Source organism: Psittacula echo, assembly GCF_963264785.1.
Source record: "Psittacula echo genome assembly, chromosome: 2".
NCBI lineage: Eukaryota > Metazoa > Chordata > Aves > Psittaciformes > Psittacidae > Psittacula > Psittacula echo.
Genome location: NC_137737.1, coordinates 70,423,359 through 70,449,822, shown reverse-complemented (window position 1 = coordinate 70,449,822; position 26,464 = coordinate 70,423,359). Strand labels below are relative to the sequence as shown.

Sequence of the window (26,464 nt, the reverse complement as noted above, 5' to 3'; positions counted from 1 at the left end):
TTTGCAGGAATGTTGAAGTCTATGAAAACTAACAGATGCTGTTTCATTTTGTCAAGTGTGCAGGAAGCACCTCCCACAGGTTAGTTTCACTGTGTGTTCTTCAAAATAGAAAGAAAACTCGTACTGAAGAATACCACGGGCAAGTAGCATTGCTGTTTAAAATTTTCCTAGTGGCTTTCCTGTGAGGATCTCAACTTGGAGAGGCTTGCCAGCACCATCTGCTGCTGTAATTAATTTACCTAACTAAAACCAAGAAAGAACTTTGTATTTCAGAGTTCAGAGCTCTGCAAACAACCCTGAAGGCTACATGTCCAGCTGGTATAAGCCAGTGGGCATGCTCACAAGACTGATCATCAGTGACAGCTTGATCATCAGTGATGGGAGAGAGATGTTTTTCTAGGGCTGAGTTCTCCTTTTACCTAGAGGAAGCAATAAACATCAGTTTGAGTGATTTGTGGTACTCTAGTATCTATAACAGATAGATATTACCCCAGGTAAAATTAAACTTCCAGCTTGTATCTTTTAACTCTGGTTCAAAATAAGAGGAGAATAGCAACCAATGGTCATATATGCTGAATATCACATGGAGATGATGTTGATGGTGTATATCTGTTCCTGGTCCTTAGCAGACTGTAGGAGATGGTTGACTTGAGACGTGTTTGTGCCTCATAAGGTGCAGGCAGGGGTTGGCTTTGGCTTATGGGTCTGCAGAGAGTTTGCCTGGTGTGGAGATGTAAGCTAGGAAGAATTGCTACAGGTTACCTTGTTCATGAAAAAGCTGTGTAGCCGCTTTGGATATTGCAGTTGGAGGCTGGCATCACAAATGCCAGTGAATGGGAGAGAAAGGGTTGTACAGCATGCTTCTGAATCCCTTTGCTCCAGCACAACTGTCTTTCCTCCCTGTGGCATGTGGTTTCCCCTCTTAAAATTTCAAGCTAAAAATAATTGAAAAATCTATTTTGGGGGGTATGTGCGTTTCTGAATGTTTTAGATTGTCTTGATTGTAAATTTTTGTTGCTGTTGTTGTTTGGGGAGTGTGATAGGGGGAGTAGTTCCTGTGCTGACCAGAAACAGAAGACAGGAAGGTAATGATGTTAACAAGGTGGGGGAGAAAAGGAGATGTTTGTTTAGGAAAAGCCTAGTCACTAAAGCCTGTGGAGCAGAGGAACCCTGCTGATAACACAGACGAAATAGTCTGCCTCTCTCCTAACTTTAGAGAAGTGGAGCTTTGTAGTAAATGGCTGCCATGTGGCAGCTGTCTCCCAGCTTCGTGACCCTGGCAGTAGTTAATCCTGTCAGCAAGTCATGCTCCCTGGAAAACAGCAGTGAGAAAAGCTGCAAACTCTCAAATCATTCTCTCTGCAAAATATTTGCATGTTGAGTCTCCTTCTGCTGAAAATGAGTTTGGTAATGTGGCAGAGGTTCTCATCTTTAAGTAGCATTAAAGTGCAGCTGTGCTGGCTTTTAACTAAAACACTTGAAATGTGCCGAAATGCAGCGATTCTTTTCCCTCTTTAAAAAATAAAAAAAGCCATTTCAGTTTTGGAAGTTGTATGTTCCAGGGTACAAAACGTGCTGCAATAAAGATGGGACACTGTCTTGCTGTTGGTGTGTTAAGAAATTACAGGTTGAGCATCTGAGATGATGATTATCCTTAAAAGCTGGAGGCTTTAAAATTAATCTGTTCACTTCCATTTGCTTTTTGTATTCTGTTGAGCATGGAATGTTTCTGTCTTTTCTCCACAACACTGAAATCTAGAAGTTTTAGTTAAAAAAGAAAAAAAAAAGTTTGAGATTTTTGTGCAGTAATGTAATACCATCAGATTTTTACAGGGCTTGTGATAAAATCATGGTGGTTGACAGCGCTAGCACCAGGAAATGAGTTTTAATCCCTGTAATTTCTACTCTTCTCAAGTTGTGCATCATTTTACTACATTATCTTGCAAGGTGTAAAGTGCTTCAGCATGCTACCTGGTACTGGCTTCAAGCACAGAGTGGTCTGACACATCCTGCAAACACAGTGCAGTTGGGATGTAAAGGATGTGTTGGGGGCTCTGTGGTAAGCAACTCCATGCTCTCTCCGTTGGGCTTGCCTGTGCAAGGAAATTTGCTAGCATGTGGATGCAGTTACAGTGGTGAAACACCATGTGGGACATCGCTACTCCAAAAGGAGAGTCTTGGTTTGGATTACCCTGTTTTGTAAAATTGCATGTGCATTCAGGCCCTCTGTGAAGCTCTCTCTAAATCCATCCTGGAGGAAAAGGATTGCAGCCAGGGTGCCGCACGAGAAACAGGGCACTAGCACAGGAGATTTTCTGTATCTTCCTTGGCATGATTTGTCCTGCCTCTCTAATCCCTGCTCAACTCATCCTGCTGCACACACAGAGCTCTGACTGCGTGTGAAGAGCAAGCATGAAGGGGGTGAAACGTTTCTTGTTTCTCCCAACAGAGACTAACTTTAAACCTGCACTTCAGGTCCTGGGTCTGAAGCTGCTCTTGGCTGAGCTGCTGGCCGTCAAGGCGAGGGACAGGGAAGGTGATGAGGACAGGGACAGGCCCTCCCTTTTTCCCTCCCTCCCTCCCTGACAGCTGCAGGCACCAATTGCCAGCAAGCAGGGCAGCCTGCATGGTTTCGTGGCTTTTCTTCCTCTGGCCACTGCTGTTCCTTCTTGTTTCCATGATGCTGCGCAGAGGAACAACCGGATGGATTGTATCCTCTTGGGGTGGGTGCCTGGGCATCTGCACAGCCAGTTGGTATGGCACAGAAGCCCCTGTTTTTTCAGTGACACCAGCAGCTATTGATGGCAGGCTAGGACTGTGCTGCTGCTGCTGCACAGATGCTTGCTCTTGGCCCACCTTAAAAGGACAAGATATCCCGTGGTTTAGACTGGCCATATATTCTCGGGGCTCTCCGTCACAGCTACCCAGCCAAGCCCAGTGTCCCACTTTGCCCGCCCCATGTCCCTGCAGCCTCTCCTCCAGGGGAGCCAAGGGATGCTGTAATTCAGACTGTTTGGAGGGGAGGTCGCTTTTCTTCTCTGTTACTCAGAAATGTTTTCCATTTGGCTTTCCCAAGTGCAATCCATCCAGCTCACCCCTCAGGCTCTTGGACAAGTATCTGGTTCCCCCAGCACAGTGCTTGCTTAGCCATGTAGGTGATGAGATGTCAAGCTATAGCTTCCCCTCCTCCAGTGTTTTAAGTTAACTGGGTTTGGCAGGGCAAAGCAAAAATGAAAAAAAAACCCCAAAACCCAAAACACCAAGCAAGCCCAAACCCACACAGCTACGTTTTAGATTGTTTCCTCATTTTGCATCTCTCATTCCCTCTCTCTGATCTGAGGCAGCAGCACCAGCAGATGAGGTTTTGTTTCGTGGGCTGGGGCTCCCCTCGACAGGCACGCCTCCCCTTCCTCGGCTTGTTCCGCAGGGAGACATGCGTGATAGAGATGGCACTCACTTTGGCTTCCCCTTGTCCCTCTGCTCTCTCCCCTTGTCCTTGGCTCCATCAGGGCCATGCTGTGGTTTTGGCAGGCAGCGTGATGCCGCTTGCCTGACCCATTCCCACCTTCCCAAGTCACCTCCATCCTGCCTGCCAAGAGAAGAGCCTTCAGGGCCTGCTCCCTCTGGTCCTGGCTCTTTTCCAGGCTCCCACCCTCTCCCACGCTGTGTCCCAGGGCTGTCCCCTTGCCAGGTGGGGAGCGAGCCAGCCCTGGCCCCAGGGAGACATGTGGCGGCTGTACTGGGGAAGGCCAGTGGGTGTGGGGAGAGACCCCTGGCCATGTCTCAACGAGCTGTGGCCAGTGCCAGCTCAGGGGGGACGCGAAGGGACTTTCTCGGGTCGCCACTTCATCTAAGGCAAATAAACTGGATTCAAAGCCAAGAAACACATCGACTTCCTGGAACTCTGTGAGCCGTCCGCACAGCTGTCCCTGCTCCCTGAACACATGCAAAGCAGAGCTTATAAGGACAGACAGTATTGCTTTTGTGTCACTCCTCAGCCAGTGGGGAGGGCGCAAGGGAGGGGATGTGCCCAGTAAGGCCCAAGGCCCATCCTGTCCTCTCTTGCCACTGCATTGCTGGGGTGCCCGGTGACGGGGGGAGATGCAGGCCCCCTCCACACTGGCCTCCTGGCAGCGGCTGCGCAGGCAGGCAAGGGTGGGGATGGAAGGGTGTTTGCAGTTGTCTGCATGGGAAGGAGTGCAGGGATGTCTGCTTACAGCCACTCTGCTGTTGCTCTGACTTTAGTTCTTTTGCCTGTTTTAAGGTAGTGCTCATGGTCCCAGGTTTGTTAAGCTGTCTTCAAATCTCAGAATCCTTTTTGCTTGAACAAGCTCTCAAAGCTGCCTGCAGTTTGGTGACAGAGGCTTCCTGGTGGGCCAGATGCTCACCCACAAGCTGATGCGAACAGCGAGGATGAGGAACAGCTTGTAGATACTTCTTCGGTCAAGGGGGCAGGAGGGCTAAGGCGTTAGAAAAATCTCAAGTTTATCATCAGCTGTTGAGCCTAAATGTGGCCGCAGGTTTTTGCAGTGCTGATCAGGAGCTCAGTGCAGGCTCAGATCAAGCTCTCTGCCCAGTGTGATGGCAGAGACCTAGGCTTTCCTGTTGGGAGCCTGGGGGCTATTGGGTTTTACTTTCGCTCTCAGTGCTGGAGCAGTATGTTCCTCAGTTCTCCTTTCTACCATAGTAAGACCACGGGCTCCTGCATGAGGGCTGTTCCCACAGCACACCTCTCGTGAAAGGAGCAAACATGTTAGTTTGCTAACTGACAAGCAAGCAAACTGCGCGCAGGGCCCAGAAGATAGGTACAACTGCATCTTATATTAAAGTTGTCTGGTGTCTCTGTGCATTGCTGTAAAACTGTTGGACCATATAAGTGAATTTAATCCAGGAAACGCCTGCCTGCATGGCATCTCACTGTTACGTTGTTTACCCTTGTTTCCAGTGTATTACATCAATGTAATACCAGAGTATCATGATGATTCAAAGTTGTTGTTTGCTTAAGACGTTAACGAAGTTCATATTCTGGTATGCTTTGTAGAGAGGTGCTTTTGGTCATCTGAGCCAAGATCCTGAGGATCATTAGTGGTCCATAAGTCATGAGGATGTGATTTTCAAAACCTACATAAAACCTACATAAAACCCAAATGCACACACTTATCCCATCATGCAGTCAAGGAAGTAGAACAGGAGGAGTAAATATGTTTTGAATATTTAAAATGTAGCCTGTTAGATGTTATAACAACGGCATACAAAATAATCTAGAAATATAGGGATCATCTTGTTCTTGTTTGGCGTTTCTTCCCCTGCACCACTCCCAAAACAGAAGGTGATCACTAGCTCAGTTTTAAGGGATGGCCATGAGCATGGGCTTCACTTGTTTATTCTGTGTCTGGGTGTGCTTGTCTGTGTACATGCTAGGTATGAAAAGGCATGTGGATGTTGTGGACACATAGGGTTATTTTAGAAAGCAGAGTATTACACGTGCTCTAGCACGGATAAAGCAGTTCTAACAGTGGTAGCTCAGAGAGTTCATAGCAAGAGGAGCAGTCTGGTTTTTGATGCTTGGAGAGCACCTTTCAAGGGGTGCTGCTCCTTTTGGTTGTTACCTTTCTTTTGATTGGTTTTGGTTTTCCCTAGAGGAAAACATTAGTTACAGGTACAAGTTCAAAACCTTAGCGGTAACATTCTTGGCTTTTACCGAACTACCACCAGATACTCCTGAGCAACTGTCTTTTGTTTTATGCTTGCCCTCCTTTCCCCATAGGCTGCTCTGTGCTGATGCTCCAGCAGTAGTGACAGTGAGGTGACGCTGCCAGTATAATTCTCTACCACTGGGGTGCCGAGTCAGCACCAGCACTTCAGTAGCAAGGGCAGAGTTGGTATTAAAAAGGTCAGTCGGGAAAACATTTTTCTTTGCCTTGAGGCAGTGCTTTGATTAGTGTTAACCCTTTTTTCTTCCCACATGTTGCCTTCTCACTCGCTTTCCTTCCTGACAGCTTTGATGCAAAATCACGTTCAAAATGGAGTGCGAGTGATCATGTGCATCTCTTGGGGTGGTAGTGACCATTTGTGCTTGGCACCGTGTGCTCTGAGAGTAAAATCTCTGTGTAGAAGCTTAGTAGGAAACCAGTGCATCAGAAATGGTTTGGAGTGCGGTGTAGCAATCCTTAGGTATTACAGTCTCAAGGGGAAACGGTAAAGTTTGTTTATTCAAATGCGATACCCTCTTTGAAGTTCTGTTCTCATCTAAATTTGTATACTAGAAGGTCTGGCCTCCATTTAAATGATCCTTGGGTTTTTTTCCTACCACTTAAAAAAAAAAACAAAACCGAACAGTGGGAAAGCCTTGAATAAGCTAATAGCGTTGCTAAGATGGAAATGATGAAGGCAGCTCAGGATTCCTGTTTGGTCCTCACGGGAAAAAGTGGTTTGAAATGCATGTGTGTGGGGGTGCACATTCCTAAAACTGTCATTTGTTTCCCCTGTTCCTCCTCCCTCCTCCGTGTTCTGTAATATGTACTACGGCATGTTTAATGAAACCAATAGAAGTATTTGGCTGAGAGTGTTAATCTTTCCCTGGCCCAATTAGTGCATGGCTTCTACTTTAACGTTAATGTGGATTTTTTTCGGAAGGCAGAACAATGAGCAGCTTTGTGCTACACATCAGGTTTTTCCCCTCCTTGCTTGTATTGTGTGTTTCTTCCTATCTATTCCAAAGGGAGAGCTCATGTGCAAAGACAGTGGAGCAATCTGGAGCAGAGACTTATACCAGCTCCCAGGGGCCAGGACATGCTGCTCTGTGCTTGTGTAGCCGCCTCTCGGCAGCAAGTCAAGTGACTGTGACTCTGAAGACTCATCATTTCTTCTTTCTTCTTCCTTCCCCTGTGGCCAGTGTTCTTCCTTTTTGCTTCATCCCTGATGCTCCCCATTAGAAAGAGAAGCACCTATAACTGTTGAGAGTAGTCTTAAAACAAGAAAATTAAATACAAATAAATACACTTGAGTTAAGGAGGGAAGTAACTGTTGATGGGCTCAGCTTTAACGTTCAGTGGAGTCACACTTTATCCCAAAGGAGGAAATAGGTCTAGCAAGTGTCTTCCTGTACAGACTGAATGGGAAGCAACAAGGCTTTTTTTTCTTGTTTTAGCTCTCTGCTTTCTCAGTAATTCTCCCATTAGCTGGTTATGTGGGGCATCAGGAGTGGGCCTCTGTCAGAAACAAGAGCTAAAGCCCCTCGGGTTTCTCTCTAGGATCAAGGTTGCCCCGGTTTCATAGTTTCAGCAACATCATCAGGTAGAGGAGACACCTTCCTGCAGAAGAACCAGATCTCTTGGTGTTGTCTGTGAAAATAGGACTGCTGCATTGTTTTGTTTGGTCCTGTTGTTTATGTCCCCCCCACTCCATATATTAGTGCTCTTGCTCTGTCACTTGCTCTCTGCTTTTCCTCCTTTTCACAGAGGATAACTGTGTCACTGGAGGGTTTCTTCAAAGTGGAAGATGACTTGAATGCTTGTGACTACTTCCCTGTTTCCTAGAGGCTTTGGTCCAGTGTTGAATGCAACCTGAGGCTGCACTGTTTACCAGCTTATTTCTTCTTTGTCCTCTTTCCTGGAGGTCTTTGTTTTCTTTTGGAGGGAAGGAGGAAGAAGGCTCCATCAGCATGATCTCCAAGCAGGGACATCTGGTGTGAGCTGAGAAGGCTTGCAGTCCTGAAGGCCCCATGGCAGAGGGCATCCGTGTTGGTTGCTGCCTGTCTGATTCCCTGAGTTTCTTAGGTGCTGTGGGAAAAAACCCACTTCCCCATCCTTAGTGATGCATTTATTTAAAGGAAAATAATAAAAAAAAAAAAAGCCCGCAAGAGAAATCTCTCAGTATGTTCCTGCCTAAAGGCACTCTGCCATGGGTTTTCCCACAGGAAGGAGTGATTTGGCCCAGTATTCTTATTGTTTCTATATCCTATTGCAAATAGAAAGTTATGCTTCTGAAATCAGTGTGTGCTGCTCATGTAGTTGTCTTTGTTTCAGTGGTGCATTTCTGCTTCATGCAAGAGATTAAAAGAAAAGCATGCAACAGTAATAATACCTATTAAGGCTTTTGACTGCTTCCAAAATAGGAGATTTTTGATGTACAAAAAATGGTTTTAAAAACAAGATCTGTGACTATACATCTTGGTTTGCATTATCAGGAAGATTGTAAAATCACTGTTAAGTTCGTAGGAAATATGAAAGGCTGTAATAGCACAATACATAGTTTTCTTCCTGGAAGAATGGAGAACAAGCTGGCAGATGTTCTTAAACCAGGAGGTAGGTTTGTTAATGTGTTCATGTATTCATTCCTCTTCTCTGTGATAACAGTTCCCATTTTCACTGTTGCTAAATGCAGCACTAGGAATTCTGACTCTAGTTCTCTGGGAAGCTCCTCAGCTACCTCGGCCAACACAGGAGTCTTCACAGTTGCACAATAGATTTTCTTCCTGGATGAATCAGTGGTGACGTTAGTGTCCTAGGTATTGACTGAAAGAGGAATGAATAGGTCTGCTTTGGAAAGAAGAGTTATTTTGTTTGGTTGGGGTTTTTTTAAGCACTTAGTTGCATTGTTTTAGCGGAAATCCCTCCAAATAATTTAAACTGGTCCTTTATATTTGGTGGTACTAAGAAGATACAGCAAGCAACTTAGAAGATTTGGCCACTCTTGAAAGTGACTCTGTTTATTCTGTTCAAAATTAAGTCAGCTACCACATAAATGGCTAAAAGAAGATACGGGGTGGAGGGGGAGAAAGAGAAGAAATGACTGTGTTGCTCTTCAGTGAGATGGACCTTTCTCTTCAAGGACAAAAAAATAAAATAAACATGCCCCATGATTACTGAAGAAAATAGTAAAGGATGGGTGCTTGGCCTTGCCTTGGATCAGAAAGTCCCTGTGTCACAGGGACCACTAGTGTTCTTTCAGAAGAAAAGTAGAAAAAATACAAGGGAAGAGTTACTTTGAGTTGTTCAGGGTAGCATAAAAGTAGTCTTTCTGCCTGTTTTTGAAGATGCAGGATGAAAGCAGTGTTAGCAAGTTGGTGTTGTTAGCCTTAGACACTGGGCTTAGTTGGATCCTAGGTTTTGTCTCTTGACTGTCCTAGCTCTCTATGTCAAATCATCTGTGTGCTGCTTCTAGGAGGGTCAGCAGTTAAATGTAGGAAGCTTGAATCTGCTGCTTTGTCTGGCATTGTGTGAAATAAGGAGCTGCTTGACACAAGCTGGGCCCTTTCTCTTTGTCTGCCGTTTCTTGTGTGCTTTAAAATGTCAGTAGTTGGGATGATGTAGTCATTTATTGTTTGCAAATGCTGTTCAAACAGCATTTGAAGATGTGTTATGTGACTGATTTGCATGTCATCCTTGAGAATATGGGGTTTTTTAAAGGAAGAAACCCTGTTGAGTTAACCACAGTTTGAGGCTGATGGCCTCTGCTTTCAGAAAAAAGGAAAACCTGTATTAAGTTTGCTGAATTTATAAATCTGAGGTGATGAAATGTCCCCAGTGTCTTCATTTCCATAACTATTTTACTTCTAAGGTTATACAGGTATATTTCTCCATTAAAATGTATCAGTAGTTTTCCATATTACAAGTAACTTTTTCCAGAGGCTATTACTGTGGGTGCCCTGGGCAGAGAACTCCTTTCTTCCTCATGGTTGATCATTCCCCGTCACCTCTAAAAATGATGTTTAACTGCCCTGTCACTCAGCAGCCAGAACAGGCATCCTTCCTGAAACCCCAGCGATAGCATGATAAGTCTGTGGTTTCAGAAAGGGGTGTGGAGAAATTCTGTTGGCACATATGGTGGTTGCTTATGTCTTCAGTTCATCTGGAAGCCTTGGGCAGTGGGTGCAAGCAATGTGCCAAATGGCCCCAGAAACCTCGGTAGTCGTTTCACCAGTGCTAGAAGGAAGAAAAAGGACACCATGAATTCATGTATTGGAGTAAATGTTCATCCTCCGAGAAGGGGGGAGGAGCGTGTGTGTGCGTGCGTGTGTGTGTGTGTGAAACTGAACTACTTAAATTCTCTAGCTGCATATTCTTCCAACTTCTTAACCAAATGTCATGACCGTCAGTGATTTTACTGGCTGAATACTGGGGACCAAGCCAGTAAGGGTTTCCTTTCTTTGTCTGCCCAGGTTTCATCACTGGCAGAGGCAGCAGCATCTCCCAGCCCAGTGCCTGGCCACTTGCGGGAGTAGGCTGCGCTGGTACTGTTTATATGCTTCATCAGACTTAATGTAGCAGTCAGGGGAGCCCTCAAACTGAAGCCTGTAGTCTTATTTTTGCTAAAATGGCTTCCAGAAAAACTTAACTCCCTTTTTCTTTTCTCTTCTTCCTCACGTAGTGCTAGAGGGTGCTGCTGAAGAAGAGGCTGAAGAGCCAGACGCTACTATACATACTACACTAAGTGAGGAGACCAGCAACCAAGGAGAGAGCCCCAGTCAATCAGGGGACAAAAATGAAGGTAACTGGTTTGACTAGCTCTGTTTGACTGTGTAAAATTAGGGCATTGATTAAAGCTTGTAGAAACATTTCTTACCCATCCATACCCCTAATTTGAGTGACGTGTATAAGATACATTAAGCAGAAGCACTGGTGCATACATTTCTTTAGCCATCCCTAACCTTTATCTGTCTGAAAAGTATAAAATAGGTTAGCAGAAGCATGGGCACATGAATACTCAACTACCATTACTTCCAGACTAAGATTTTCTTGGCTCCTGGTAACTTGGCACCACATTACTTAGCCTCAAAAAACACCTGTTTGTAATACTCAAGCTTATCTTCCAAAGACAGTATTATGCAGAGATCAAATGTTCACTAACATGTTCCTCCTTGTTCATCCTCACACCCTCTTGTGTTTCAGTGACTTTCTCACATCACACATTAAGGTTTTTTGCTCTCCATCAGAGTTGACAGAGCAATAGACTTACAGGGTGTTCCTGTTTGTTTGGGAGACTTCTTTTTGGGAAACGGAATGTTCAGTTTGAAAGCATTTCCCTTTTCAAACTCATAAAGAGGAAAGTGGAAGGCCTTACCTGTGTGTTTGACATGTCTGTATGTTGAGAAACCGGAGATGAGGTTTTAGTTGTATTTTGAATTTGTTAGAATCCTTGCTACATACAGAGTGTGATGAAGAAGTCTGAATCTGAACAGCTTTAGCTGTGGCATTAGTTGTGGATGTAATACGTATGCTCCATGGACTAGCATGGCTTCGTAGACCAAAAAGAAAAGAAATCTAAGTAAATGCCAGCTGTGGTAGTAAAGAGGCATTTGGGGGAATTTGGTGGTTTATTTTGGTTGGATTTTTTCTAAGTTAGCTTACTCCGTATACAGAGTTGGATTAAGCTATACTATAAGGAGGATCCAGTATCCTACACTGTGTTGCTAATGCCTTAATTGTGCAGTTCTGTTCAAATAAGTGCTTGCTTGAACAGTTGTGCTTGCCAGAGCGTGCATTCATCTGTACTGCCCTACTAGTTCATGGTGATCACAAGGTACCACAAATAATACCATTTTACAGCAAGTGTGTATCACTCTATAAGCCACATACTGAATAAAAGTTGAAAATGAACATAACATGCATATCCTGTGAGAACGTAATGTACACCTTGTCCTATGCGTTCCAATACAAGAAACTTCTCTTGTTACAAGAATTGCAGTTATTATGGGCTGTCGCCTGTACTCCGTGATGATCCAGTAGACTGTGTTGCAAGTTACAGGCAGCTGAAAATAATGCGGGGGTTTGGGCTGATTTTGTTTTAGATGGCATAGAAACTCCTATGTGTGTTTTTAGTTCCAGAGAAACAGCTGGAAAGCTTAAGCAGCTACCAGGTATCACCAAGCCCACCAAACAGTTTGGACGGAGCAGACTTGTCCTCCATTGACGCCATGATGTCAGCAGTGATGAATGTGGGGAAGATTGCTGAAAATGGCGGGAGCTCTCAAAGTGTCAAATCTCCCTTGAAGTCTCCTGCACCAAATCGGATTGGCAGGAGAAACCAGGTATGTAAACCCAAATGCAGGGTTTGTAAACCCAGAGGGATGGCAAAAGGGAGACAAACAGCTGCATGGGAAGTGAGAAGACATAATGATGTTCTTCGACTGTTTTGCCTTCTTCTCCCTCAGTGGGTATTTCTTGCCTCCACCATTGCTCTTCTGTGTATATTTTCTGGTGGCTTTCCAGAACATAACTTTAGAAAACTGGGAATCGAAGGGGTCTGCTTGCTTCCATTCACGCGTAAAACATTTGAGCATGAGCTCTCGTATCATGCAGTGGCAAAGCCACCAAAGAATTGCTGCGTCTTCCCTGATGCATCCTTTCTTCAGGCTCTTGCATTCACTTCATCCGTTGGGGGACCTGTTAATTCATGAAACTAGGGAAAAAGAAATAGTTGGAGAGAAGCAGAGCAGTGGGGCAGGAGGCTTGATGAGGCCATCATTTGGGACCCCTCATGAGTTGTGTGGCTGTCCCTGAGGAAAATTCAAATGGTGGAAGATTAAAGGTGGTACTAAAACGAAACATCCGTCAGGACACTCATTTCACAGGTGCGTAGTGTAAGGTGCCCTTCGCTTCATTGATAATAAGACTATGAAGAGCTAATGCAGAATGCTTTGTACAAATCTTGCAGAGCAAATATATGTAGCTTTTATCAGTTTTTTTCTATTTACCAGTTGATGGCACTAGTTGATAGCAGTATTAATCTAAACAAATGAAAAGAGAGAGTCGTATCAGTTAAAGCTGTGATTATTTCTATCCATGCTTTTCTCCTGCTGAGCCAAGCCCCTACCAATGAAGGTGCTGCAGCCTATCAAGAAATTCCCCAAATTCATGTGTCCGTTTGACTTTAGAGCTTGCAGTGAAGCGTGGAAAATTTATAAATGAATCAAGATGTAACAGGGACCAGAAAGGTTGAGAGGCATGACTCATGTGATGTTCCTATAGTAGTTTATTAATAGCTTGTCGAGTAGCTGCCCAGTTGACAGACTTATGACTTGTCTTGGATTTTTTTTTTCTTGGAAGGAGTTAAAAGCCATTAACTATAAACGACCATTCTTAAATGAAGAGCTTGGGAAGTATACAAGCAACTGTGTGGGATTGTATTGTCTAACACCTGGCTTTAAAGGTCTATTTGCAGTGTTCCCACTCAGGGGCTGCCCTAGTTCCTTGATTTCATCATGTGAAGTGAGGCACTGAAGTTCAGACTAGTCTCAGTAGCAGTGCTATTACACAGCCGTCCGCCAGTACACCATGTGGTTTGGCTTCAGGGAAGTTTATTAGTGTTAGTGACCTTTATTCCACCTGATATTTCGACGGGCATTGAATCAAAGGAAGCTTGAGAGTAAATGTGACAGGATTAAGAGGGATTCTTAACAGCGTAAAAATAAACAAATACATTGAAAACATAGTAAATAGCCTATTTGTTTTTAGGCTGAAAGGTCGTTATCGCCAGAGGGGCAAATAGCTACACTGCTGAGAAAATAAGAGTGAGATGTGAAATATTAAGTGAGTATCAGTCTGGTTAGAGAGTTCTAATACAGCAAATTTCCACTTCCAGCATAGCAGAATGAAAGCACTGGATTGTTTCATTGTGTAGCAGAGCACAGATCTCAGATTCTGGTCAGAATGTGCCCCTTATTATAATTTTAAGGATAATAACAGCTAGTTTTCTGGGCCTGACCGCTGTTTCCCATGAGTTGGCAGTGAAACATTTTGTCCTGAGCCTTTGTCCCAAAGTCTATGGTTCTCTTTATAATGCTGACTTTATCTTGGCTGTAGTCTACCTATGGTCTAATAAACATGTTCTCACATCAGCCTGCATCCACTTTAATTTCTCATTTGCTTTGCTCTCAAAAGAAAATAAAAAGCGTGGTGAAGGGGTTTCTTTGTGCTGGATTAAAACAAACAGACCTAATGCACAACTGCAAAAGCATTTACCATGAGTTGAATGCAGAGCAATCGTGCCAGCTTGACTTACTGAAGGGAGAGTAGCTAACAAATTAGCTGCTAATTCTATCTTCCAGTTCAGGAAGTGTGTTTTCACAAACCTGGCTCCAGTGGGGTAGCCAAGTTTTAAATGTTTTAAATTTGTGAGTGGGGGTGCTTTTACAGTAGGGATGCTAATATTATTTGGTCTGGATTGGGTCAGTCAACAGCAATCGTGTTGTAGCTACCCTGGATTTGCTTGAGCTGTGTTATGGTATGCGGCATGTACCCTGTGTGACCATTGGAGAAAGTTTGGATTTTAGTTAATAATAAACCCCAGGTTCAATACTAATCAGCTCTGGCTGAGCTATAGTGTGTTTCTGATCTTTGCTTCAAGGTGAACCAGTAATTACTCTATCTTCTGTTAATTTGCTGATTTGAAGAGCAGGCAGTCTAGAAAGCAGGCTTTGAAACAAGTGCATTCTATGTAGAACTGCAGCACTTGGGTAAGGGGGGTGTGTGTGCAAATAATAAAAGTAATAGGTTGATAATTTCATAGAAATACCCTGGGGATTAAACACCATCTAAACTGTCAGCACAGCTGCAGGGATTTTCCTCATGGCACAGTGTGTTTGTTCTCTGTCCTGAGCCAACTTTAACAGGGTTGCAGTGTAATTGGAGCTACACATTACTCCACAGAAAGGTGGCATATAGTAAAATTAAAATTGTATAAGTAAGATGGAATGAGTGTGTGCAAATTATATGTTTGCATATAAACAGGATGGGGGGCACTAAGATAATGAACTGGAGATTTCTTGGGATGTTCAAACTTCATAATGGCAGCCTTTCTTGCTTGCTTTCTAATGTTTTGCAAGTAAATAGTACATTAGGCCTTGGCCTGTGTGTGTGAGCTACAGTGATTACCTTTAGGATGGAGAGCCCTGAAATACAGTTAGAAAAAGATGTACGTAAGAAATGGTAGGGAGGAGTGGGAGAACCTGATTGTTTCAGTCCCAGTACTTTTAGAAGTGAAGCCACAAGTTTTGTTTGCTTCATGCAAAATGGAAAAATAGCTCTTCATCCATGTCCACAGGTCACTGAAGTTAATAGAAAATTATCCTGGTGCTGCTTTTGAAAACACAGTGTTGGGTTTTAACAGGGGTCTCTATAGAATGGTTCCTCAAGTCATATAGGAGATGATACTGCTTTTTTGAGACTTAAAAATGCTTTCTAGAACACTGTGTCAGCATCTTTCCTCCAAACATGCCAGGTAATTTGTCACGGAGACTTGGGTTAGTCATTCTCAGTGTTCACCACAAACGCTTGTGTCTGACAGTCTGGAAATGGTTGCTTCTGAGTTGATAACTTTTGGGATGGCAGAGGGGAAAAAAGTTGTGTGGAGAGAGGAAATGCATAGATACACGCATACCCATCAACTCCCTCCTAAATAAAGAGCTACTACTAAAGAGCTAAAGCTTCATTTTTCACTTGTGTTCATGGGTTTACTAATGATACTTGAAATAGTCAGCAAAGAGGTCCAGTAGAACATGTCTTTTTGGCATAATTGTTATATTTTCCCATCAGTCACGCAGAGATGGTTTTTGTACTCTCTCGTCACCAGAAGTGTAGTTAAGAGGCAATTAAGAGCTTCTATCTAGCTGGTGAAGATTTGCATCATTCTACAGAAAGCTGACATTTAATTTTCAGCAGCTTTTAATATAATGGCTTCGGTGCAGAAGCTGTTCTGTGCTTCTTAGTGAGGTGGTGAAAATACCCTCCCTTTATGTCACGCAGTAGCCATCGTTGCGGACAATTCAAGCAAATGCCTTTGGTTCCTGCGAGAGTGCCATTTCATCTTTGGCTGAAAGAGTGGTGGCTTTGCTCGGTGTCTCAAGGGCATACTTAAATCAGGCTGAGCTCTCAGGTTGGCTTCATAGTTTGTACTCATGGTTTAAGGATGGTTACTCCTGCTTCTCACCTGGGTGGAGAATAACCGAGTTCATAATGTGTTCGTTTTGAGTCACGTACGCTCCTGTATTGTCACCTCTTTCTCGCTATGATCTCATCAGATCCTGCAAGCTTGTGAAGGGTTGGGCCTGGCTGGTGTGCCTGGATGGGATGCTTCCAGGAGAAACACAGGATGCTAAGGGAAATGGTGCTGGTGATTCAGTAAACGCCGCTCTTCCTTCTGAGTCAGCCACGGAGCAGAACACACAGCCCCTAGAGAAGGGCACTGAGCTAGTGTCATGCTGTTGAGATGGGGTGGAAAACCTGAAGTCCCTGAGATTTATGCCCATTAAAGATCTTTTGCGAAGATTAGTGGCATTTGCTCACATATTCTGGCAGTATTCTAGGGATTACTTTCTGCTCACCTAAATTTCTCCTGGCAGTTTGAGCTGGTTGCGATAATTGCCTTCACTTCCTGTCCTAAACTGCTACTGCTGAGTATCCGTGTGCTGTTAAAGCAGCTGCTGAACTTCTGCAGTAGTTGAAATGGCCCCTATTTATAAATTCAGAAGTTTCTGAAGCTTCCATGAGGGGTGTAGCAGGATGATAAACATACCTGTGCAAGTTATTTTGTTAGCAGCAGCAGTAGCCTTTTATACTTACAATGGATGATTTTTCCATCCCCAGCAGTAACAGCTTTTAAGTTCTTTTATGTCAGTATTCCTCCTGATTTGTTTTGTTTTGTTTTGTTTACAGGAAACAAAAGAAGAGAAGTCTTCCTATACCTGTCCTCTGTGTGAAAAGATTTGCACTACACAGCACCAGCTAACTATGCACATTCGTCAGGTATGCAGAATACTAGCTCTTGATTTCTGACTGTTATTAAGAGCGTCTGGTGTGCCAGGATGCATTTTGCAGTGGTAGAAACCAATTTCATGTGCAAACCAGAAATGTTTCCAGTATAAGTTTGTTTTGCTTTTCTTTTAGCCTTCCCCTTCTATTTTCTATTAAACCTTCCCCCCCAAACTGAACCCCAAGGTGGGTACTCCACTTCCCTCCCCAACACTAACCCCCATCTTAGCTCAAACAAGGATGTATGTCCTGTTCTGCATAGCGTAAGGTATCCCAGGGATCCGGAAAACCACTTCCATCATGAGGCACAAGTCCTGTTTTGTTATCCTGTTTGAGTACAGATCTCTCTACTGATCATGCAAATTAAGAAGCAGGAAGGAACAATTTTTAAGTCCTCTCAGTGTAGGAGAGGCTCTCAGTCCTTCAGAGGGTCTAGCATTTAATTCTGCCTCACAATCTTGGGAGGCAGAATTAAAAATACACTTTTTAAATAGGTGATGCACATTTTTGTCAGCTACAAGCCTTTTCTTACTCCTCTTGAAATATATGCATGCCTAATAAGGAGGTTTGGCCTTTTCTGTGTCAGAAGGTTCTGCTTTGGATGCTGAGGCTGTGGTTCACCACTGTGAGTCCACAAGATCCTTACTACCTCAGTTCTCCCTCCTGTATTGTAACCATTATTTTATTTTATTTTTTACTCTCCTGGCTGTTTGGGGGTTTTTTGTTTGGTTGGTTTTTTGGTGTTTGGTTTTTTTTTTTTTTTTGTATGTGGAGAAATCTTCAAGTCTCTGAATGCAAGAAAGAAAAAGTGATGCATATAGCACAGCAACTAATGGCCATAATTACTTTCTCTTTCCTTTTTCCCCCTTAACTACTCACCCAACCCCAAGCCACTGCACAGCTCAAAGTATCCCAAGTTACCTTTAGTCTGATGGGTTGTTTCTGAGTCCCTTTCTAGCCTCTTCTGCTGCACACCCAGCAGAAATGCTGCATGTGGCAGGCACTGCAGGCTATATGAAACAGCTGCTCATGCTGGTGCATTAAGTAGTTAAAAATGAAGGGTAGGGGTGGAGTTGGGGGGCAGGGCTGGGAAGGAGTGGTATATACAGAGCACACCTTAATATAAGGTGTTGTGCCTAGTGGCTTTGTAAAGCTGCTTTTTAAATGTTGTCACTAATATTTGACTGGCACTTCAGAAGGGTCATTCAATGAAAAAAAATCGTTGCTTTCTCTAGCATAACACTGACACTGGAGGGACAGACCATTCCTGCAGCATCTGTGGAAAGTCTCTGAGCTCAGCGAGCTCCCTTGATCGCCACATGCTGGTGCACTCAGGTGAAAGGCCTTATAAATGTTCAGTATGTGGACAGTCCTTCACCACCAATGGAAACATGCACAGGTGAGTGCTGATCGTGACCCAGGAGTTTTGAATGAATCAAAGGACAGGGGCTCTTTTGTTTCCTTGGAAGGACTTGCAGGCTAACCAAAGACATTTACTTGGGCAAAAAATGTAGACTGTCTGTGATCTGCAAGTGTGGCGTGACACACACACACACTACAACTACTAGGATGCTTAAGTTGTGGGAGGAAGTCAGAATTGAGAAAGGTCTTCTAGCTCTCTTCACATATTACCAAGGGTTGCTACAGGAGTAATGCTTTTTTATTTTTATTAGTAGTAGTACTATTATTTTGACAAGTGGGATGGATTTTTCTCGGAGGACAAAAATATATAGCCAAGCCATATAGAAGCTTCTCATTTTGCAGCTTCACAGTCATGGGTGAAAGTGGTTGTAGTGGAACATTTGTGGTGGTGGTGCATGTTATATAGTTACGTATCCAACAGCTGTCATGAAGAAGATGCCTTTTCGGAGTAATTGTTCTTGTTTCTAAATGCATGCATCAGTACTTGCTTCTACTGTAGACAACTTACTGTACTATAGATCTGTGAAATTCTCTGTAACCAAAGTTGTCAAATATATTTCATGTAGTTCCCTTCATAGGGATGTAGCAATATGTACAGTTGTCAACTGGGGAAACAAAATGTTAAATTACATGGATGTTCCTTCCTCTGTCTCATCCCCTGATTCAGTATTCATGTATTTACATGGGTGGAACACCTTGGAGCTGATTAAGACTTTGAGAATTCCCACATAGCTTTAGTCCCCATATCAAAGAGCTTACAAACTAGAAAGAAACTGCAAGACAGGTGGGGGAAAGGAATATCACTTATAAACAAAAAGGCAAGAGTGATGTTTCTGTGTGGGAGGGAAAAAAGTCTTGTTTCCTTGATTATTACTAGTCATTTTTCAAGCAGTGTGTTATAGATGGAGTGAAAAGGGTGATTTCAATGACAATGGGAAAGATAATGTAATGCCATGCAAAAGAAGCAATAGCTGCTCGCAGATTTACATTTTCTGTACCATATTGTCCAGCTTAAACAGTTACATGAAAACAGAGGAGAAATGGGAGGGAATGCAATTTTGGAATTCCTTATTTATTTAACTTTTACTTGATTGGAATTAGGGAGAATCAGAGAGAGAGGCGTAAAATGAGAAGGGAAAGACAAAGATGTTTGGAGGAGATACTGGCCTTGGGCATTGAATGAATCACATGTCTGACTCATCTGACCAGAGGTGTTGCAAGCCACATGTTTGCCAGACTGGATCATTACTCTGTCTGCCATGAGCACGGCAGGGTAGCTGCTGAGTTGCAGCTGATGCCACTGTTGGCACCCAAGGATGAATCCCAGTGCTGGGACTCTGGGGTAGTCAGACACTTGTGTCCAGGTCCTCAGCCTAGGCTGCTTGCTGAAGGACTGCTTGCATGATTTTTTTCCTCTCCCAGAAGCAGGAAAGGGTGTCTTCCCCTGAGACTTGCCTCCAGGCTTATCAGATGTTGATGTAGTCACCTTCACTTACACAGGTTTCCCCTTACAGCAACTCTTACTGTACTTTAGTAGCAAATTTGCTAGAATGGCCAGGCTCAGTGACTTACCCAAAAGAAGTAAATACCTATCAGAGCCTTCTGATGAGAAGATCATTTGGTTTTAATATTTTCTCCTAACGAGATGTTGCTTGAAGTTACCAGGATGGAGTGCTGTGTTTCCTGTCTGCACTAAGAAGAGCCTAAGTTCATGCAAGGAAAATCGTCCTTTTCTTTCCATCTATTAAGTTCCTGTCTGCTCTTTAAAACTTGTCTAGTGTAGGCCCTCACCACAGTAGCTTGGTGGGACACTGCAGAAACCTGTTACTGACCTTGGTGGCACTACAGCAAATGACCCCAGATAGGCAAGATCCTGAGCAAACTGAAACAGGCTAGTTTCGCTAAAGGAGGGTTAGGGTTGGCAGGACTGTGCCACCATTTTTTTGTAGTAAATAACCTTTTCTTGTTGCTATAGTAGAATATAATAATGAATCTTGTTGCTGAAGAGGAAAACATGAATGTGCAAGTAGGCAGATGAGGATAAATGCAAAGTGAAATGAAATTTGTTATCTGGTGCTATGACACACTCATAAGGAAGATGTTCTCATTTTGCCCACTGGATACCTCCTTCTGAAACAGGTATTTCTAGATGGTGTGAATCAAGTTCTTTCACAGGCATCTCAAACTTAGCAATAGCATTAGGTCCAATGGCCTGCCAGTGCTGTGGCTGAGTGCCTTTCGCATCCCATTCAAAACTGCTTCTGCCTCAAGATCCTGGAGCAAGGAGCTGCTTGCGAGGTCCTGCCTTGTGTGCAACTCCCGCAGGCCTTGATTCTGGTGGTGCCATGTCTGTTCTTCCATGACAGCTGGATGATAATACAAGTCCATCTTTCTCTGCTTTTGGGCACAGTTCCTTTATTGTTCACTATTTTTGTTCTATGGTATCTAAGTAGTGACAGATATATGCCCAAAACAGCAAAGAACAAGATTTCTAACATGCCCCTGGTAGCCAGCATGGTGGTGTCCCTGAAGCATTGCACATAGTGTGGGGTCAGAGAGAGAAGTTGTAGGGTTAGCAGAAAGTTGTAAATGTGCTGGTGAAGAATCAACATACCTTGTGAAGATCCTGCAGGAGCTTCCCAAGTATTGCTGCATTTGCACCACATATGCTGAGTGCATAGGAGACGAGTGAGGGAGAAATTAGTCTGCCAGTGCCTGAATAGGGGGAAAGGTTCATAGGCACGTGCTAGGCACATCCTCTCTTCTTTTTGTACCCCTCTGCGTTGTTTTAGCTCCTATTTAACTGTCTATACTGTTTTTTTAATCTGGACTTTTAAAAGATCGTTCAGGGGAAAAACTCCAATGAAATGGTTTTGTCCAGAGAAATACTGTGCCACATGAGTGCTTCTTGCTTCCATTACAGGATGAAATTTCTGACCCGTTTTTCCACCTCATAGGAGCCAGGTCATTAGACATTCAGCTGAGCGGAGGAGGGAAGGAGACAAGTCTTGGTTGGTTTTTTTGGGTTAGAAAATACCAATGTTGCTACACTCTCAAGTGCCCATCATCTCAACTGAAAGTATTTTTTCTCCACTTTTGCTTTATTCATGGATAAAAAAACACTTCCAGAGTTCTTATCTTTGGCTCCTTTTCATGATGGCAAAACTCTTTTTCAAAAGCCAGACTCTTCATGGAATGGGAATACTATTTTCTGCCCGTCTCTTCTCTGAGTTAGTTTAGCTGTGCTGGGGTGTTGCATGTACTCTTCACCTGTGAAACTGGTGCTGCCCTTCCAGATTCCCGCAATGCATGCAACACTTCATTTGTAAGTGAGTCATAGCCTCTCACATAAAGCCCAGTTCTTTTTGTTGTACTCCTTGGCTCCTTGTCAACACATCAAGTTGAATGGGCAGACAGGGGTGGAGGTGGAAGGTTCTCTTGTGCAGCACCATTCAGAAAAAGAGGTTAAAATCTGCTTCCTTTTGTGACCACGGTGGCTCTTGGCCAGGATTTTCAACAGGGAACGGAGAGCCCAGGGCATCCCAGAAAACTCTCATACAGCTGCCAGACTGCTCAGGAGCAGCCTGTGTGTATAGTTGCAGTTGGAGAGAGCAAAGGTCTCTGGAGAGTGCTCAATGTCTAGAGCAAAAAGCTGGTGTTCTCATTCTTCCGAATGTGCCTTCAAGCTAACTGCTTCCATATCAGTGTTGCTCCTGCTATTTGGGGAAGGTTGTTGCAACCTGGCACAGTAATGAGGGATCCTTCAGCATCTGGTGTCAGGAACATGAGTTGCTCTGGAGGAGCAAAGCTGGAGATGATGCTGAATCTTTTACAGAGATTTCTCTTTGACCAGTACTGGAAAGAGCAAGTCTTCTTGGAAATAACAAGTGTTCTCTAGAATCAGGAACTGATCTGGGGGGAGAAGCGGGTGGTGTTTTCTTGGTGATTTTTTGGAATTTGGAGTAAAGAGATCGTAGTAATTTTGAGTTCTTAAAGTTCTGTGATAATCAGTACATAAGAAAGTCTGCACTTCAGGATATGCTAATCCTTACATTTTCATACTAGAGACACAGACACTGTGGCTTCCTCTTGGTCACAGAAAATTAAAGTTGAATATTATCAGTTCTCGAGCAGGAGCATAAACTATATGGAAGGAGTGTGTGTGACAGGTTGCAATTATTAAAGGCTTTCTAAGGGCTTTCCATCTGTACTGTCACAGTAGCTCCCTAGGGAGTTTGTCTGCAAATAGTGGCAGCTCTGAGGAGCCTTTTGGGTCTCAAGACTGCCACCAAATAGGAGGATGAAAGGCTCTTATTCCATCTCCACTGCTGCATCTCCCGGAAATTCAGATAGAAGAGTTAGGCTGCTGCTGTGGGTTTTAGTGGTGGTGGTGGTTTGTAAGCATTAACAAGGGACCTTGAGATAAAGACTTTGCTTGACTTACTGTGTTGCGTTCCAGCAGAACATGAAGCAAGCTTCAGGGGGAAGGGCGATGCCTCCACTTGCTCCAGAAGGGTTTCCTTTGCGGGTAGGAGACTTTGCCAGCAGCTCCTTTTCCATTCCTGTGACTGAGGATGGTCCGTGCCTATCACTTTAAAATCACGTTTTCTTCCCTGCCAAAGACATGCTCTCCACGGAACTTGAAAATGTTATAGGATATAAATGCCAGCAGGGAGATGAGGAATGATCTTACTGCCATTTTCCAGTGGGCAGCTATTAAAGGCCCTATGGCAAGTCTGAAAAGAGTGAGGGGCTAATATAGGTATTACAGCCACAGTTTCCTCAGTTTGGTAAATGAAGCTGCAGTGTCAGTAGCTGGTGTTTGCCAGGATGTTCATGTAAGTGTGGTAATGAAAACTGTTTCACTTGAAACCAAAATATCGCAGGCACCAATCTTCTTTCTCTTTCTCCATTCTTACCTCATACCTAGCAAAATTCTTCACAATAGCCTTTTATTTACATCCTCCTTAGGTAGTTGTGGGCTGTTCATGCACTGTCTCAGGAACAGGTCTCCAAGTTTGGGGATTTTTTTTCTTTTCTTTTTTTTTTTTTCCTGGCACGTGCAAAACACCACATGCAACAACCACATGCAGAAGTCTTTGAAACTCAAATTGGAAGATCTGGATCGCAGAAGCTATGCTTTGAAGCATGCTTACAAAGGGTCCTATCAAAGAAGGTATTTCTTCTTTTAATTAAGAAGGCACTTTCATTCTCAATCTCATTTTCAGTGCTAGATAATTTTCCCAAACTTCTCTTGTTAATCTGCTGTGGAGAGACAAACAGCTGTTTCTATTATCAGGGGATGGTACTACTCTGATGTTCAAATTGAGTCTTTATTAGTGTCACTTTATGAGTGTATATATGTTGCTGAGTGGGTTTTTTTGAGGAAGATAGAAAATGGATGTGCTGAAGGATAACCTGTGAATTTTGATGTTTTAACTGGCCACCTTCACTGGCAAATGAAAAGTGCCCGCTTGTAGGAGATTGTGACGTCCTGGCTGGAAGAGCAGTGTTGGATCCTGATAAAGGCACAGGGGTGAGATGTGTATGCTCCAATGATTTCCCCACTCTCTTTAACACTGCTCTGTGTTTCATCAGCAGGCATGCATACAGGCTGCCTGTGACTTTGCAAATGCCCAGTAGGCAGAGTGTCCTCAAGATCTAGCTGAATCCATCTTCTCCCTTCATTCCACCTGTGAATTGCTCCTCTCTTATTTATGGCATTGGCTTGCTTCCAGTAAGTTGTATGTGCTTTGTAGGGTGCAGTGCAGTAACAATGGCCAGCCTCTAAGTACAAATAGGATCTCTGCAGTCTAGCACGTGTACTCTGGCATTTGCTTAAGATGGGAGTTTTTGGAAGCAGAGCATAGCCAAATGTGATGATGAACTATTTGTCTTCCAGAAGAGGAGATGAATTGCCTTATCACAACGCGGTTTAGTTTCTGGTGGTTTTAAAGATGGCCAAATGGAAATTTGGTGTTGAACGTTGGGTAGCTTTGAAAAACTGAGCGTACAAGATCTTGAAGCTGAAAACAAACTCGCCATGCTGAAAATGATTGACACTTCGCATGTGTGAAAAGGCCCTCTCTTATTGTCTTGCACAATAGAGATGTCTCTTTGGTCATTTCCTACGGAGCTTGTATTTCAGTGTAGTAGTTGGTAGGTAGTACTCTTAAATATGAAGTAGCAGGCTGTATTACAGGCTTTCAAATTCATTCCTTATACATGGGGGGTGATTTAACCACTGTCAGCATGCCAGTGAAAGATAAGCTTCTGCTAATGCAAGTGCCCTAATTCTTGAACAGGGATAACAAAAATAAAGGACTAATTTCTGTTTCTAGTGATTGATGACTGTAGTTGTAGGAGACAGGTGAGATGTGATAGCTATTTTGTTTTTCTTTGCAATTTAAAAATTTTCCTTATATTTTGGTGATGCATTTTGTAAATGAGGATGGGGAAACAGTTGGAGGAAGTTTTTTTAGTCTCTTTCACATCAGTAGATAGATGCAGAGTAAATGTTTGGTATTCTGCTGGGATCCCCATGTTTTGAAGAAGATTGGGGTGGGGGCAAGAAGGAAGGAAAGAAGGAAAGAAAGAAAAGGTCAGGCATTTTCAGCAACAGTATAGCAGCAAGAGTCTGTTTCTCAGCGTCTTTGATGAGAATTAGAGGACTTCAGTTTTTTAATGGTCCCAGGCAGAATCTTTCTTCTGTCTCATTGTTGCTGAGTAGATTGCTAATTTTTTTGTAAAGACTATATAAACTTCTGTTTAATTTATATGATGTATAAATACAGTGCTCCAACAAAACGCACCATAGATGTCTTCAGTGGTAGATACTCTGAAGGAGCTCTTGTGCCACAGTATCTCTGTGAGAGCTGAAAGAAGATGCCATGGTTTCAGATGTGTTACATGCTGCTTGTAGCCTTGGACAGTATCCCCCTTCAGTTATCATTAAAGAACAGCAAAGGAAGTTAACACAAAAACACGAATGCTGAGATCTGATTAGAATCAAGCAAAGCAAGGAAGTGCAGAGTTAAGATTTATACGCAGACCTTAATTAGCTCCATTGTTCTTGAGAACCGAAGCGTACACAATGAGGAACATTATACTTGCATCTCCAAAGCTCTTCAGTACCTAAACATGAGAGAGACTTCAGTGTGCTTTTTGGTCTTAGATTTTGCATGTGTTGCCTTTAAGTAATAGCTAAGTTGGATCTTGTGCCTTGTAAGGTGATGGATTTTTATGTCTTGGTTTTCCGCAGGTGAAAAAAGGGGACACGCTGCTCTCAGTAAGTTCAGGTTTCTGATGTGGCTTGTGCCGAGGGGATGGTGGTCTGACACAGCAGAGTAATACCACCCTTCTCATGAGCAGTAACATAAATCTCCATATAACAGAGCGTATTGAGCATAGCTTAGTGCTGCTTTGTTACCCATGTCACAGTTCAAATAAGCACAAGCCACTTGACAGATTAGACTCTAGTCGCAGAGCACATGGCAGCGCGAGACCTTGATCTTTCCGCGTAAGTACCCTTTCAGGAACATCACCTCCTCTGAAGGTCTAGTATTCTCAGGGATGTTACCTCCCCTTCTCACCTTGAAGAGTTACAAAATAAATACAGGTCTTTACTTAGCAAGCACTACAAAATCCAGGAAGTCTTTGTGGGAGTTGAGGTGCTTTTAGTCGTTTGCCGTAAGCCCAACATAAAGTGATTCTTGAGGAGATGTTAGCTCTCAAGGTTAACAAGTAACATGTTTTGCTGGCATTTCAGTTGGGGGTTTATCTTCCACCTTGTACTTCGGTTGTGTGAATCTGTGTAGTGAGAAAGTTTGCTGGGAGAGTTTGCTCAGCGTGTTGTGCATGCACATCAGAAATACCTGCATTGCTTCCCTGATGAACGTGTGTTCACTCTGTTCCTCACGTTGTTTGAAAAGACTCCTGGGCCAAGTGCCCACGAGAATGAGGTAAAGAGCTATCTCAAACTGCATTTGTGGTTGCTGTCGTTCCACCTTTAATGTATGTCTTCCAGCTTTACCTTTTCTCCCCCCAGTACCTAACCTGCTCAACCTGTTCTAGTTCAGCATGCTGAAACCAGCAAACTGTAGAACCCTGTCTCAGGGTCATCAGGTTTTTTCCTCTTTCATTTCTCCCCTCTTTTAAAAATAGGCTTATTCGTTAACAGCAGATTGTTAGCATTTGGGGAAATGTCTCTAGCTGTAAAAAAAAAAAAAACCAAACAGGGGAATCTGGTGTGTGGGCTTAGCCAGAGCCTTTCACTCGTGTTTTTGAGCCAT

General features: G+C 43.5%; 1 protein-coding gene across 11 annotated transcripts in view; it reads left to right on the top strand.

Moving 5' to 3' along the window:
- RREB1 (ras responsive element binding protein 1) overlaps window positions 1-26,464 on the top strand; it is a 124,195-nt gene that overhangs the window by 45,105 nt on the left and 52,626 nt on the right. For 7 of the 11 annotated variants that reach the window (XM_080639575.1, XM_080639576.1, XM_080639574.1 and 4 more), the window contains 5 exons: window positions 8-79; window positions 10,372-10,491; window positions 11,823-12,031; window positions 16,656-16,745; window positions 17,987-18,150. In XM_080639575.1, the coding sequence (XP_080495701.1) occupies window positions 8-79; window positions 10,372-10,491; window positions 11,823-12,031; window positions 16,656-16,745; window positions 17,987-18,150 (655 nt within the window). The remainder of the gene's footprint in view (window positions 1-7; window positions 80-10,371; window positions 10,492-11,822; window positions 12,032-16,655; window positions 16,746-17,986; window positions 18,151-26,464) is intronic. The other 4 variants (XM_080639579.1, XM_080639581.1, XM_080639572.1 and 1 more) reach the window with 1 other exon arrangement.